Genomic DNA, 13400 nt, shown 5'->3' on the forward strand with positions numbered 1-13400 from the left:
CTACATTTTTAAACCCAAGAGCATGGTGCTGCTGCGCTTCTCGGCGTCAAAGGTGGCGCTCGTCACGGGGCTGCACGACTTCGGAGACCCAACGGAGGAGCTATTGGACGGTGTGTACCAGGACCGGGAGCAGCTGCTGGCCCGTGACGCTGCTCGACTGCAGCTGCGACTCGTGTCCAAGGACGAGGAGCTCGAGGCGCTCGTGGCCAAGAGCGGCGTAGCGGCGGCTCCGCAGCTTCGGGCGGCACTGCGCTGGACCAAAGATCGTGCGACGCCCGCCCACGTGGACGCGGCGCGGCGGCTGCTGGTAGGCGTAGACAAACGGCTCACAGAGGCGCAGAAGAGCAAGAACCTGGGGCGGGACGAGGCGCAGGAGGCGCGCAAACTGCTGGCCGAGAAGATCCACACGAGCGTCGGGACGCGCAACGAGTCGCTGGCTCTAGAGGTGGGACAATTAGGAAATAGGCTGGAAGGAAGAGGAGCTGATGGGCTGCTACTGTTGCTTTCTGTGCTGTGAATAGGCCTACGAACGTCAGACTGGGTGGGTCTTACTTGCTGTTTCTCAGTTTTTTTAATTGTTTGTTGTCGTTAACACTGGCGCTCATGTGATAGATCGGCGGTGCGGCTGACGAATGAACATTTCTACTTCCTCACCTTTCCTCCTCCTAGTGTGGATAAAGTGGCAGGTGTCGAGGGAGCCCTTACAAACTACTCGCTGCTGGCTGGGCAAAGCCAGCGCACGGTGGTTATGAAGAAGCCTAAACGAGCTCCTGAGTCGACCATTGCGGGTCTGGCGATGGAAGGCCGCAGTGATGACAACGACGATGGGGAGGAGTCTCCTGATGGCTATTTCTCAATTTGTGGCATGGTGGACGGCGTGGCAGACGCGTTGGTGATCTCACCGGACGACGACTGGGAGCTGACACCAGTTGTAGTGGAGGTGAAGAATCGTGTGCGTGGCTTTCGTAACCCGCCGCCGCTCTACGACCACATCCAGCTAGCTGTCTACATGAAAATGCTGGGGGTCGAGCACGGTGACCTGGTTCAATGCGTTTACGGCGCTGGCTCTCGCCCTGACATTCAAATATCGCGCGTGTCGTTCGGCGTTGCTCCTCTGTGTCTTCCTGCATCTTCGACAGGGCAGGGTCGAGATATTTGGACGGAGGTGATTGTACCGCGGTTGTATGCCTTTACAGCGACTGTACAAAAGCTACGGAACGAAGAACTCCTGCGACTTGCCTTCCTCAACGGTACCGAGGAAGAGCGACTCGCAATTCTTCGCGCTGAGTGCGATTTCCTGTGAACTTTATCTATCAAATACAGCCTGGAGGCGGCGCCTACATGATGTGGCATCGCTGCTGTACCATCTTCCGAGACTTCCGCGCCTCATTAACTCTGTCTTCAGCCTCGATCTCGTCCGCCATGGCCGTTCGCGCCTCCTGTTCGCCCTCCTCTCGGTTGCTGGCGTCGGGTATCACTGCGCGAACTACCTTATCACAAAAGGAAAGCTCAAACTCGGACACGTGGATGTTCGCTGCAGCTGCCGAGATGCGGTACACGGTCTTCAGCACGTTGTCGCCGCTCTGCGCTGACACAAGAAAGCCACCGAGTAGTCCATGCTGGCGAATGAAGGCCTCGTGCTTTTCGTTTGAGATGACGCGGTGCGCGACTAGGTCCGTCTTGTTGCCCACGAGGTACAGGTTCGTTTGCTTCCCTCCGTTCTCACGCGCCACTCGCAGCCAGTCCTCCACGTCACTGAAAGACTGCGCGTCGGTGACGTCGTAGCACAGCAGCGCCACATGTACCCCGAAGAGATACTTGCCCAGCATCTTGCTGTTGATCGTCTGTCCGCCGATGTCCCACACCTGCAGCACAATACGTTGGTCGCGCGGAAGCTGGAGCTTCTTCTCGAAAAAGTCGAGTCCGATGGTCTGCTTGTACACGCGAGCGAAGCCATCGTCTACGAAGCGGGCAATGAGGCTGGATTTGCCCACGGAGCCATTTCCCAGCAGCACAAGCTTGATTGCCGGGTCTCCTCGCGCCTGCATCTCCTCAACCAGCAAGTCACAAAGCAGGAAGACAAGAAAAGTGAAGCACAGAGAGAACAGCCTCCGTCGAGGCGCTGCATTGCTGCCATCCTAAAATAGTCCCGCCACCCCATAGCTGCTGCATGCTTGTCGTCTGTCCAGTGCTTGGCCCGTGCTCTGCTTCTTTATTGCCAGTTGGAGCAACCGAGTACTGCGAGTCGTGGAGTCCCGATCGCAGGTTAATGAAACCGTGCCAGTCGACTTGAGCACACACTGTGGTAGTCAGCTCAGTCGGTCTGCTCGATCCTCTCGTGTCTGTAGGTCACTTCTGATCGCCAAACCTGTTCGCTGCCACCAGCCCATGCGTGTGCACTGCTTGTGTAGTAGGCCTGGGGTTTCATTCTGCTCACCGGTTTCTTTCAACCGCCAGCTCGCTCGTACTCAGCTGCTGCGATTACTGCTGTGTCCTCGGGTATGCCATTTCCGGCAGACAAACCACTTGGATCGGGCCATACCGCAATCAACTCTTGGCTGCTGTGCCTTGCGCAGTTGCATCCTTTGGTGCAAACACCTTCTTCTTCTATAAAGCAGCAAAATACAGGCATATTAGCATTGATTCGTACACAAGCCTGACAAGTCTACGTACCCTTTCGCCCTTGATGCCTTGCTCCTTCTTGCTACCATTCCCACCTTTACGGCGTGGGTGAGGCTTCGCGTCACCCTTTATAGCCCCGTCGCCGTCAGCGCCATCACCACCGTCTTTGCCCTTTTTAGGATTGCTGCGTCCACGACCAGCGTTCTTCTTCCCACCTTTAGGAGCACGTTTCTCTGACCCACGGTCCGAAGAAGCATCGGTAGACAGCGCCGTTCCGTTCGTCTTCGCGGGAGTTAAATCACTGGACGCATCAGCAGATTTTGGGGTCATGATACGCAGCATCCCAGGCTGAGTGGGGTCCTGCTTCGCCGCATCCTTCTTCAACGATGGTCTTCCATTACGTTGCTTGCGAGGCTTGGCAGAGTCTGCAAGCGGAGTTCGCATTGTACGATCAGTACACACAATCCAACCCATTCAGCTCGAACTTGTACCTTGCGCGTTAGCTGCGTCGCCAGAGCTTTTCTTCTGACGATCCTTTGAGGACTTGGACTTGTCTTTCGTCGACTTCTGCTTCGAGCCCTGAAGAAAATCGACCCGTTCAGTACCTCCAGCACAGCGCACTAGCACCTCAACCAATGATAACTTACATCCTTCTTCCCCTTCTGTCGACGCTTGTCCAGAGCCTTGCCACCGGATTTCCCCTGGACAGTAGCAACAACATGAGAAAAATATCCATACAAAACACAGTGCAAGACGATCAACGCTCCCACCTTGCCCTTGTCCCGAGCGTGCACCTTCCGCTCGTTCAAGTACTTGACCAGCGCCGCCACGGGCTTCTCCACCGTCTCGCCCTCTGCCATGTCCACAACTGCTTCTGCACTCGGCAGTTTGTCTTTGGGCTTGGCCAGCTCCTCCAGGAAGGCCATATACTCGGGGTCTCGGTCGATGGTCCCCATCTTGGCGTCCTTGCGCTGCTTCTCGCGCGGGATCTTCTGGAACGGAGCGAACTCGACGTCCAGCGGCTTGGCATCCTCCTTGGCGTCTGCGTGGAACATCTGTCCGTGCAGCGAGGCTACGAGCGTCCGCGCCTTCTCCGGTTCCTTCTTCAGGTCCACGTAGAGACGCGCGGGCGTCGGCGCGCGGTTGTTGCGGCGTGTGCGACCAGGCACGAAGCGCCACACGAAAGCGTCGCCCACGCCGTGCGCCGCTAACAGATCACGCGCCTCCTGCTCCGATGCAGCGGCCGGGAGGTTGCGCACCACCAACTTCTTGAGCACAGTCGTGACGGCGCGCGTGGGGCGCACGGCGGCAGCGGAGGACGAAGAGGCGGCGGCGGCGTCGCGCCCCCCGCGGCCCCCGCGCTTGCTGCTGCTACTGCCTCGCTCACGCTTGTTGGCACTGCTGCTGGCATCGCTGATGTTGGTGGACCGGCGGTCTCCTGCTCCGCGGCCCCCGCGCCCGCGGCCTTTACCACGGCGAGGCGGCGGCGACATCTCCTCTGTCTTTGGACTGGAAACGGGTGCGTGGACGGGTGTACAGAGAATGGACGTTTAGTAGGACAAGTAGCAGCTTATAAGCACCAGTGGCGACGACCCGAAAACACGCCTGTCGGTGAAGAAGCATGGCGAGTGAATGCAAGAACGCAACGGACCAAGGAGACACCAAATAAGAGCCAAGAAGCGGACGAGACACCTGCAGTGGCAACACTGCATGGTGAACTGCCTACGAAGCGACCCAAGACCGCAACGGAGATCTCCGAGATATGATCGGCCTTCACGTCCTCCCTCGCGGCATGGGTGGACAATGCGACCGAGGCTATTGCCAGGCGCCAATCGTTCCAAGATGAGCAGTTGGCGCTCTCGCGAGTGAAGCTTCAGATCAAGGAGCGAGAGGTGGCAGCGATCGAGGTTTTCGCTGCAAAAGCCGCCACCGAGACGATGCTCGTCAAGGCTGGATGCCAGCTTACCGCCCGAGGAAGTGGTCGAGATGCTACGCTCTCCTCGGGTCACCATGCAGACCATGGTGCCGTTTCAAGACTCCTCTGCGGGCGCGACGACGTGAGACCTCTCAAATGCGGAGCTGAGCCATCGGCGACGACCCCGCCACGGGGCAGCACGGGTTCGTTGGATGCCACGGCGCGGTGGATGGAACATTGCTCCCATTTGTGTACAAGCTATCGGGCCATGAAGAAGACTATTACTGCTGGAAAGGCTTCCACGCTCTGAGTGCGATCGTAGTCCCGAATTACAACGGTACGTCTTCTGAGGTTAGCTTAGCATAGCGTGGGTCGACGGCATTCTAACAAGTGTAGCGTGTTTCGTATCGTTCTGCAATGCGTTGCTGCCACTAGCCCTTTGTGACCGGGCTCGGTGCACGACTGGGTGCTTGTCCGAGGACTAGGAAGAAGCGTTCAACGCTCGGCCCGTTCAAACAGGAGATAGGCATTCTGAAGGCAAGTCCCATAGCCCCCACGAGCTGTGCCTACGCATCAACGAAGATGTAGACTCGTTGTGGTGCCTGTTGAAGCACATCGATGCCTGTCGTCTGGCCCAATGGAGCTAGTGTTTTCAGCTTAGTACCATTTCGTTTTGCGTCGTCTACATGAACTCGATACCAGTGGACGTGATGTTTGGGCGCTTCGGAGCCGACTCGAAGATGCTCCTGAGAGAGCCGAACGCGTCCAAGTGGGCGTCTCGGCACCACGTGCATTGCCAGTGGTGCGTTGCGTGCGTGTTGTTAGTGAACTCGCCCTGGGGGAACAGCTGCAGCCACTTGCACGCCTCCTTGGCAGCGTCGTCGTGGCGTTGGCGACACGCCTTCTCCATGGACTCCACGTTCCAGTACGCGACTTCGGGGTAGAAGAATTCGGACGGCAACACCACCACGTCCGACTCCTCTGAGTTGACCGGTGACTTTGGAGACAGATACGTCTGCTTCACCATCCGCGGACCTGTGAGCTCCACGGCGTCGCTCTTGAGTCGCTCTCGGTCAAACTTGTCCTTGATATTGTCCAGCACCCGCAGCCAGAACGGATGCCCTGGCGCCGACGCCATCAGCGCATTGCAGAGCGCAGCTTCCGTGGACTTTTCCAGCAAAACCGAGTGCACGAGCGGCTCGGAGCTGAGGAAAATGCGGTTGTCTCGGTGCAAGTCGTCGAACGCCTGTAAGCACTCGAAGTCTGCGTCCACGTACAGCCCCCCCACGTGGTGCAGCAGCGCATACCGAGCCATGTCGGCCAGACTCACTTTCCTGACGGCTTTGGCGACGTGCAGGTACCGAGGGTAGAGGCGCTCAAACAGGCGGAGGTTGTCTTCATCCGTCCAAAACACGTAGGTCCACGTCGGATGGAGGTCCACCCAGCTCCTCATCCACGGGTGGAACCGCGTGGGGATTCGGTGGACGTTCTTCCAGGACTGGTGAATGAGGTGCGGGATGGCGGCGTCTTCCGTCGCTACAAGCAGCTTGTGCGGCGTCTTGAGGTGAGGACTGGCCCCCATCCGAGACGACACGACCAGCAGACTCGCGACCGAGAGCGAGATGAGCGCGAGGAAGACGCCTCGGAGACGAGGAGCGGACGGCCGAGCGTCTACGGGGACACGGGCCGTAGGCATCTGGCAGGACGATCGACGATGAGAAAGATGAGAAAGTGCACAGCTTTACTATGCTTAAGACTTGGTGGGGGAGCCCAGGTTGAACTCCTCGAGGCGCCGCATCATGGGCAGAGAGCCGCCGTCGTTCTCGAAGCTCGTGTTGGTGATCTCGATGCGCTCTCGCATTTTGTCCAGCGTCTCCTTGAGCATGTCGCCGAACTCCTGCGCCATCTCCTCCATCTTGGCCTTGAGCTCCTGGACCTCGAGGTTCTTGGCGGCGATCACGCGGTCCTTGTCGTGTTTCATCGCCTCAAAGTTGACCCGCGCCAGCTCTGCAAGCAGTGGCCATCAGTACTTGCATATACCTCCCCCCCTAGAGGTCCCTGCACTCACCTAGCTGGTCTCGGAGCTCCGTGTTGGTGTTTTCCAGCGTGTTGACCCGGTTGAGCAGCTCCTCTTGCATGCTCTTGTACTGCCGCGTCATGTCCTGCGTGATCCCGAACGTCTCCTTCCGCTCCTGCTCAAAGTCCTTCTGCAAGTCGGCCACTCGCTCCTGCAGCTCTCGCTTGGACTCGAGCGTCTTGACGGTGATCTCGTGGCGCTCGGCCAGTTGCATCTGCAGCGACCGGTTCGCCGACTGGAACAGCTTGGCCTGCTCCTCTGGAGAGAGCACTCCGCCGTTCTCCGCGCCGTCATCTGCCAGTGCACACGTCCACAGCAATGCATGAGTACCAACGTCATTCGCCGACGGGCTGCAACAGAGGCGCCACCTTTCTTCTCCTTTGCCTTCTTCCCCTTCTTCTCCTTCTTGGGCCCCATCGCGACGCCAAGCACGAAATGGCTCGACAGGAGATGAAACCACCTTGGCAGCGCTTTCACTCGGATAAAAATATGGGAGCTGGCTTCGGCAGGTACCCCCCCCCCCCCACTGGCATTTGATCAATACGCGTGACTCTAGAAGTGGCACCGCCAGCCGGCCCGTCCGCTACACCACAACTGCTTGGCTTGTCGCTCATGGATGAGCCTTCTTCGACTTGATCTGACGCTTCGGCTTGCCCAGCTCGCACTGATTCACTTGCCTCGCAAACCGCAGCGAGCACAGACTCTCGCTTGCCGACTCTAGTGTCGGCGACAGATTGACCATCATGAGCGTCTTGCCATCACCGGACAGGCTGCTCTGAAGCAAGTATGTCAACTTGGAGTTCCGGAACGGGATCTACACGTTACATGCAGCTCGTCAGCGGGTGAACCAAGCGAGCTAGATAAAACAACGACCGACTCACATGGGACGCCTTGTTTCCGATCGCGTTGAAGACGTCGGCCAGGCAACTGAGACTCTTGTTGATCGCCTGCGTCTCTTTCAACCGATCACCAGAAACATTGGACCGCGAAGCACGTTCGCTGCCAGCCAGATCAACCAAATTCAACTGCCCGTTCAGCATGACACCGTCCTTGTCGTTGACACCTTGCAAGTGCAGCGTGAAGACGCTGTGGGACCGCGATGACTGCGCATTCATGTCGGTGCATGCCACACTCTTCGCCCTGCTCGCCCGTTCCATCAGCACTTCGACTTGCTCGGTTGCGGTTACGTCTACCGCCGTCAAGCCGGGCACATACACACCACCTTTGGCATCTTTCTTGATGCCGAGTTTGTCGTCACTGTTAAGCTTCGTGGCAAGTAGGTCCTTCAACGTTTCGTTGTAGATTTCCAGGAAAGAAACCTTCGTGGTGTAGTTCCACCCCTGGTCTTTCAAGGTCTCACATTCCTGGAGAATCATCTCTATCGCTCTAGGGATGATTCCTCGCATTTGACCGTTGCCGCTGCCTTGCATCTAGCAAAGACAAAGCATTACTTCACGTCAGGCTATAGCACACTACAACATTTTGACAAAGAGACCGTACCGTGTGTGTTTTACCGGAGCCAGTTTGACCGTAGGAAAACAAGCAAACGTGGTAGCCATCGAGCGAAGACTGAACGAACTCCGACACCTGTTCAAACACGGCATCTTGGCCCAACGATGGAGCGAAGACTCTGTCGAACGTGAAAGCGAAAGTGTCTGGCTCTGAAGCACTTTTCCCTGGTCGACGCAGCTTTAGGCTTTGACCATCGAAGTCGCACGAAATGACAGGAACCATTGTATTTGGATCGCAGTGATCGGACGGCAGGAATGGCCGCGTTCTGGCAAACACACGAACATTTCCACGAAGCTCCTATATGCCCAAAGTAAACGAGTTAAAGTGAATTGGAACACTCCGTAATAAGCTTTACCAGCAAACAGCGGCCGTACCTGGATAGTGTTGTGCATTGCCCTTCTCATCTTGTCGCCTTGCTTCAGCTTCTCCTCCAGCTCCAAAAGCATACTGTCCTTTTGGGCGATCGATTGCGCACCCTGGCTTGTCAACTCGTTGAGGCGTCGACGCAGAATGTCGGCCTCTCGTTTCACCTGGCACAACTCCTCGATATCTCCGTCACGCACCGTCGATGCCCGCGTCCGCAAAGTTTGCACTTCGCTTTCCAAGCTCACTTTATCCTCCTGCAGCTTGTCAATCTGGCACTTAAAGTTGTCTCGTTCTTGCTGGAACCTTTCTTCTAGAGTACCGATTTGATTGCTGTGATGTTCCTTGGAATCCAGGTTTACAGACTGTAGGCGCTTCATTTCTGCCTTCACCGCTTCCATCTGAGCATTCACAGCTATATGCTCTGTTCGTAGCTCGCGAACTTGGTCCTCGAGCATTTGGCGAACACCACCTTCTACGCCCACCTTCCGCATATTCTCTTGTAGCTCAGTTTCTAGCGTCTTCGTCTTAGCTCGGATTTCCTGTTCACGCTGCTCGGCCTGCTTCCTGGCTTTGAGCTCCGACTGCGGGCCACCAGAAGCAGTACAGATTACAGGTTAGTACGGCTACAAGTATCACATACAAAATACAACAGCGCCATGTACCTCTAGTTGCTTTTGGAGATCTCGCACTGTAGTAGAGCTTGACGATTCCTGGCGCTCAAGATTCCGAATGGTTTTTTGGAGACGCTCAACTTTATCGGCCAGATCCTTCTTGTCAGCTTCTACCTTCGTGCTTGCTGAGGCGTTGAACTTCTGAATCTCAGTCAGACTCCTCACAAGATTAGACACCTCTTCGTCCTTGCGCTTTAGCTTCTCCTTCAGCTCCGCCATTTCGCTTGTCGTGCTGCTCATACGATCCTCCAGCCCCTGGTTCTTCGCCTCAAGGGTGCACTTCTCCATCTCCGATTTGGTGCGTCGCTCACGTTCGTCGTTTAGCCTGTTCGTAGCTTCAGCAGCCCTGTCCTTGTAGTTGTCGAGTTCTTTATGTACCGACGCGAGCTCTTCACGGGTTTTGCTGAGCTGGTCCTGTAACTTTTCCAGCTGCGCTTGCTTCCGCTTGTCCTCATCAAGTCCTTTCTTCTCATAAAAGTGCTCCAGTTCGTGTCTCTTCTCCTCAAAATGTCGAGATTCGTCCCCCAAGCGCGCCTTGTGAGCCTTCAAGTCGAGTTTCATCTGCTCGTTTGCTTTCTGGGCCTCTTCGAGTTGGATCTCCAGCTTGGCTGTGTTGTCTCGAAGCGCAGCATTACTGCGCGCAACCTCCTGCTCCGACGCGCGGATCCGCGTGATTCCTTTCTGCATGATCTCGTGCTGTTCCCGGAGCTGCTTCAACTCTGCGTCCGCCTGATCCTTGTTCCTGGCCGCCTGCTGCAGCACCGCAAGCCTCCGCTCCAGCGTCGCCTTCCCCGCTGTAAGTGCGTCGTCGAGCGTCGCAGAGACCTGTCTGAACTCTTGGATCTGCTCACACACAGCACAACACAGCCACAATCAGCGCCCAAAAAGCCCCTCCCAGCAACATAGGCTCATCTGCACCTTGGCCACCACGTCCCGTACGCCCGTCTTGAGCTGCTTAATGTACGTGATCTGCTCCTCCTTGCGGGCCTTGACCGCGAACTTGTTGGTTTTGTGGCGGAACGCCAGCAGCTGCTCGAGCGACGCCTCGAGCTCCTGGCTGAAGCTCTCACAGAACTTGTCGACCACGTGGACGTTCAGGTCGACCCTCTCGGCTGCGTATGTGTCCCGAATGGGCACTGAATCGCTCGCAATTGGTCGCGTGGGCTTGACTGACGCAGGCGGCAGCTGAGCGATCGTCGGCCCTTTGAAGCCGAAGCGGCGCGCGCTGGACGGCGGCGCTGCAATCCGCGGGGCCTTCGCGGGCGGCGGACGCTCCGAGGCCGCGTACGAGAGACTCGAGACGCTTGAGGGCAGCTCGCCTCCCTTCCTGCGCTTGGTGCCCATTGCGCTTCGTCTTTTTGGTTTGAAATGTCAACTGGGAGTTTGTATAGGGAAATAAACGAGTAGGTACGGTACTTCTCCCGCGTTCTTAAATTTGAAATGTCAAATAGCTTCAAGGAGGAGGAGACTGGACTACTCCGGTGTCTTGCTTAGGGCAGATCCCAGCGCCACACCGTCGCGTCGTCCGAGCACGTGATGAGGGTGCGGCCGCTCTTGCTGAAGCACACTTGGCGCACCGTGTTCTTGCAGCTGTTGTGCGTGAGTTTGCAGACCGCGCGATCCGACTCGGCGTCCAGGTCGAAGACGCTCACGGCGCCCTTCTTGTTGCCCACGGCCATGACCTCCAGCTGCGAGTCCAGTCCGAATTTCATGAACCACAGATCCGCGTCCTTGTAGTGGTACTCGCGCAGCACCGTCACGGCATCTTTGCCTCGCGACGGGTTCGGCTTCCAGAAAATCACCTTGTTGCCCGTTGACTTGGACAGCACAAGGTCCCCCACCATGCGCACGCAATCGACGTAGTCAGCGTGCACTTTGCTAGTGCAAAAGGCCGGGAACTGGATGAACTTGGTGTCGAACGGACGGTCCTTTGGGCGAGGCTCCGTGTACGACTTCTTGATCGCCGTCTGGACGACTTCTTCCTCCAAGTCCCAGATCTTGACCGTGTTGTCCATGCCGGACGACACAAAGCACGAGCCCTTTAGGTGGACGTCCAGGCTCAGCACGTCGTCACGGTGGCCCACGTGGCCAGCGAAAATTGCCACGCAAACGCCCGTCAGCGAGTTCCACAGACGAATGGACTCGTCTTTGCCAGCAGAGAACAGCAGACTCGGGTCTACCGGGTGGAACTTGAGCTCGTTCACCGAGTTGCCGTGTCCGGATAGCACGATCACCACTGACTGCGTGATGCAGTTGATCACCTTGATGTGGCCACGGAAACCCGCGGCGGCCAGCAGCGGCGAACCAGTGAGCACGTCCACGGTCCAGGCCGCTGTAAAGTACTGCTCCTCCTGGTCGCCGTCGCAATAGACCTGGATCACATCCAGCCCGCCGTTCTCCAGACACTCGTACACTGTCAACTGCACAGCACACCAATAGCAGTACACAATAGCAGTAGTTAATAGGCGCAGAGGCGGCAGCAGGTGTCGGTCGGCCTGATTCGTACTCGGTTGCCGCCTGCCACTGCGAACATGCGCTCGTAGATGGGCAGGACGTCACAGAACGCGACGCAGTAGAGCGCGTTGCCGTGGTCCTCTCTGGCGTAGGCTGGGAGCGGTCGACACACACGCACACAAACATCAGTTACAGCATTTGACGAGCGCCATCCAACGCTTTGACAGCTAAAAGCAGGCACCACGTACACGAAAATTTGTAGCTCTTCTTGCTGCGGAGGCGCGGGAGCAGCGACGTCGGCGCGATGTCGCCCACTACCATGCCATCTGCTGCTGCTGCTGTCGGCTCGCTCGGAGTCGGGGGAAGCACCACGGGCTCCTGCTGCGGCGCACTCATGGTTATGATTAATATTTGCGATTCGTAACAACTAAGGTTTGGTGACCGTAGCCAGGACTCCCTGGAAGTCTCTGGAAAGCCGAGGGACGGGCTGACTACGCACGCTATGGATGAATACCGCAAAACTCTTATCGAAAGACACCCCTTGCAGGCCGAATGCATGGGAAGAGGCATCTGCAAATAAATAACAGCTGCATCACTCGGAATTTATTTATCAAGGGTATTTTCCTGAATAGAATACGGTCACCTCGCTGGTTCAGACCCAGCTCACCTGCTACTGCACGTGCCTTCATCTGGAGCATGAGCGGAGACACTTGTACGCCCTCGCGCCTCAGGTCCCTAATCCAAAAGGCTAGGTAGTCCTCCTCCACCCGAGGAAGAATGCAGCCGACGCCAGATCGTGGTTCCTTGCAGAGGTGCCCGTTGCCTTGGACAACTTGTCTGGCGATGTCATCACGGGCTTCAAACCACTTGTGCAGTTGCCGCTTCTTCCGCTTTCGGGCTTCCGCTTGGAGAGAGGGATAGAAGCGTGTTACTGCTGCTGCCATGCCGTTCTGCTCGACGAAGCTATTACTAATATACTTGCGCTGGTAGCTGATAGCAGTGCGAAGGCACTGGCTTGGCGAAGCCTCGAAGCCTTTCACGCGTGGGCGGCTTCCTCGGGGCATTCTTGCAGACTGAGTAATGGCGAAGTGCAGTGCTGATGAATGGCTAGCTCGCTGCGTAACCTATCGACTGGTGGTAATGAGGAACATTCGGAGGATGTTCAGGTTTCCTGGAAGACGAAGGAGTTTTGTAACGACCGGATATTCTGGACCAAGACCAGAGCACGAGGAAGTGCAACCGTCGCACAAAGTGGCCTGAGTAGCTAGCAGTCTAGAGCACTTTCCGTTTCTCCTCTGATCGATAAAGCAGTCTCGCTCCTAACTACCCACTCAAGCTCTATTGTCCAAGCAACGCCAGGATGTCAAGCCAAGGTGTTGTTCCAGGTGCACTGGTGTTCGTCGGGCCGGTTCACGTACCAACCCTCGAAGGCTTTGCGTACCTGTCGATCGTCCGGATCCAAGGTTCGGCCGCCATTGTTCGACTTGCGGGACCCGATGCCAGTGAAGAAACACCGGAGTTTGAAGTCAAGGTGGCGAAGGCGACACTAGTGATCAATGGACGTACGGTCTCGTGACCAGCTACTCTTTTCATGACGGATCGGCCCAACTCCACGTCCGCCACAACGACCAAACCATGCGCATTCGACTATTGAGCACCACAACGGTTATCGCTGCAGACCGCCTGAACTACGCCCTACGAACGGGAGAACATTTGAATGTTAATGTCCTCAACGCACTTGAACTTCTCGACAAACAAAACCAGGTAATTATCGCGTGCGGAA

General features: G+C 56.8%; 8 protein-coding genes across 8 annotated transcripts; 2 read left to right on the forward strand and 6 right to left on the reverse strand.

Annotated features, from left to right (window-relative positions):
- Positions 1-22: 22 nt before the first annotated feature.
- Positions 23-1303, forward strand: KRP23_2800 (uncharacterized protein; the record flags this gene model as incomplete). The annotated part of the gene is made up of 3 exons (XM_067887578.1): positions 23-445; positions 522-541; positions 613-1303. 3 exons carry the CDS (start codon positions 23-25, stop codon positions 1301-1303), a joined length of 1134 nt encoding a protein of 377 aa, XP_067750154.1.
- Positions 1304-1337: 34 nt separating this feature from the next.
- On the reverse strand, positions 1338-2048 carry KRP23_2801 (Ras-related protein Rab-28; the record flags this gene model as incomplete). The annotated part of the gene is made up of 1 exon (XM_067887579.1): positions 1338-2048. One exon carries the CDS (start codon positions 2046-2048, stop codon positions 1338-1340), a length of 711 nt encoding a protein of 236 aa, XP_067750155.1.
- Positions 2049-2547: 499 nt separating this feature from the next.
- Positions 2548-4115, reverse strand: KRP23_2802 (Regulator of nonsense transcripts UPF3; the record flags this gene model as incomplete). Its single annotated transcript, XM_067887580.1, has 5 exons — positions 2548-2607; positions 2674-3047; positions 3114-3201; positions 3270-3323; positions 3393-4115. The coding sequence occupies 5 exons, from the start codon at positions 4113-4115 to the stop codon at positions 2548-2550; spliced, it is 1299 nt and encodes a 432-aa protein (XP_067750156.1).
- Positions 4116-4559: 444 nt separating this feature from the next.
- KRP23_2803 (uncharacterized protein) lies at positions 4560-5022 on the forward strand (the record flags this gene model as incomplete). The annotated part of the gene is made up of 3 exons (XM_067887581.1): positions 4560-4740; positions 4815-4874; positions 4973-5022. The coding sequence occupies 3 exons, from the start codon at positions 4560-4562 to the stop codon at positions 5020-5022; spliced, it is 291 nt and encodes a 96-aa protein (XP_067750157.1).
- A 197-nt stretch (positions 5023-5219) lies between these two features.
- On the reverse strand, positions 5220-6233 carry KRP23_2804 (Inositol phosphoceramide mannosyltransferase 3; the record flags this gene model as incomplete). The annotated part of the gene is made up of 1 exon (XM_067887582.1): positions 5220-6233. One exon carries the CDS (start codon positions 6231-6233, stop codon positions 5220-5222), a length of 1014 nt encoding a protein of 337 aa, XP_067750158.1.
- Positions 6234-6287: 54 nt separating this feature from the next.
- KRP23_2805 (Coiled-coil domain-containing protein 153) lies at positions 6288-7031 on the reverse strand (the record flags this gene model as incomplete). Its single annotated transcript, XM_067887584.1, has 3 exons — positions 6288-6544; positions 6606-6908; positions 6983-7031. 3 exons carry the CDS (start codon positions 7029-7031, stop codon positions 6288-6290), a joined length of 609 nt encoding a protein of 202 aa, XP_067750159.1.
- A 193-nt stretch (positions 7032-7224) lies between these two features.
- On the reverse strand, positions 7225-10507 carry KRP23_2806 (Kinesin-like protein KIN-14M; the record flags this gene model as incomplete). Its single annotated transcript, XM_067887585.1, has 6 exons — positions 7225-7428; positions 7496-8044; positions 8115-8423; positions 8501-9073; positions 9155-10006; positions 10082-10507. 6 exons carry the CDS (start codon positions 10505-10507, stop codon positions 7225-7227), a joined length of 2913 nt encoding a protein of 970 aa, XP_067750160.1.
- A 146-nt stretch (positions 10508-10653) lies between these two features.
- KRP23_2807 (Polycomb protein eed) lies at positions 10654-12013 on the reverse strand (the record flags this gene model as incomplete). Its single annotated transcript, XM_067887586.1, has 3 exons — positions 10654-11583; positions 11670-11770; positions 11866-12013. The coding sequence occupies 3 exons, from the start codon at positions 12011-12013 to the stop codon at positions 10654-10656; spliced, it is 1179 nt and encodes a 392-aa protein (XP_067750161.1).
- Between the last annotated feature and the right edge of the window lie 1387 nt (positions 12014-13400).

This window comes from Phytophthora ramorum, assembly GCF_020800215.1.
Source record: "Phytophthora ramorum isolate Pr-102 chromosome Unknown Phyram_PR-102_s0002, whole genome shotgun sequence".
In the NCBI taxonomy this organism is placed as follows: Eukaryota; Oomycota; class Peronosporomycetes; order Peronosporales; family Peronosporaceae; genus Phytophthora; species Phytophthora ramorum.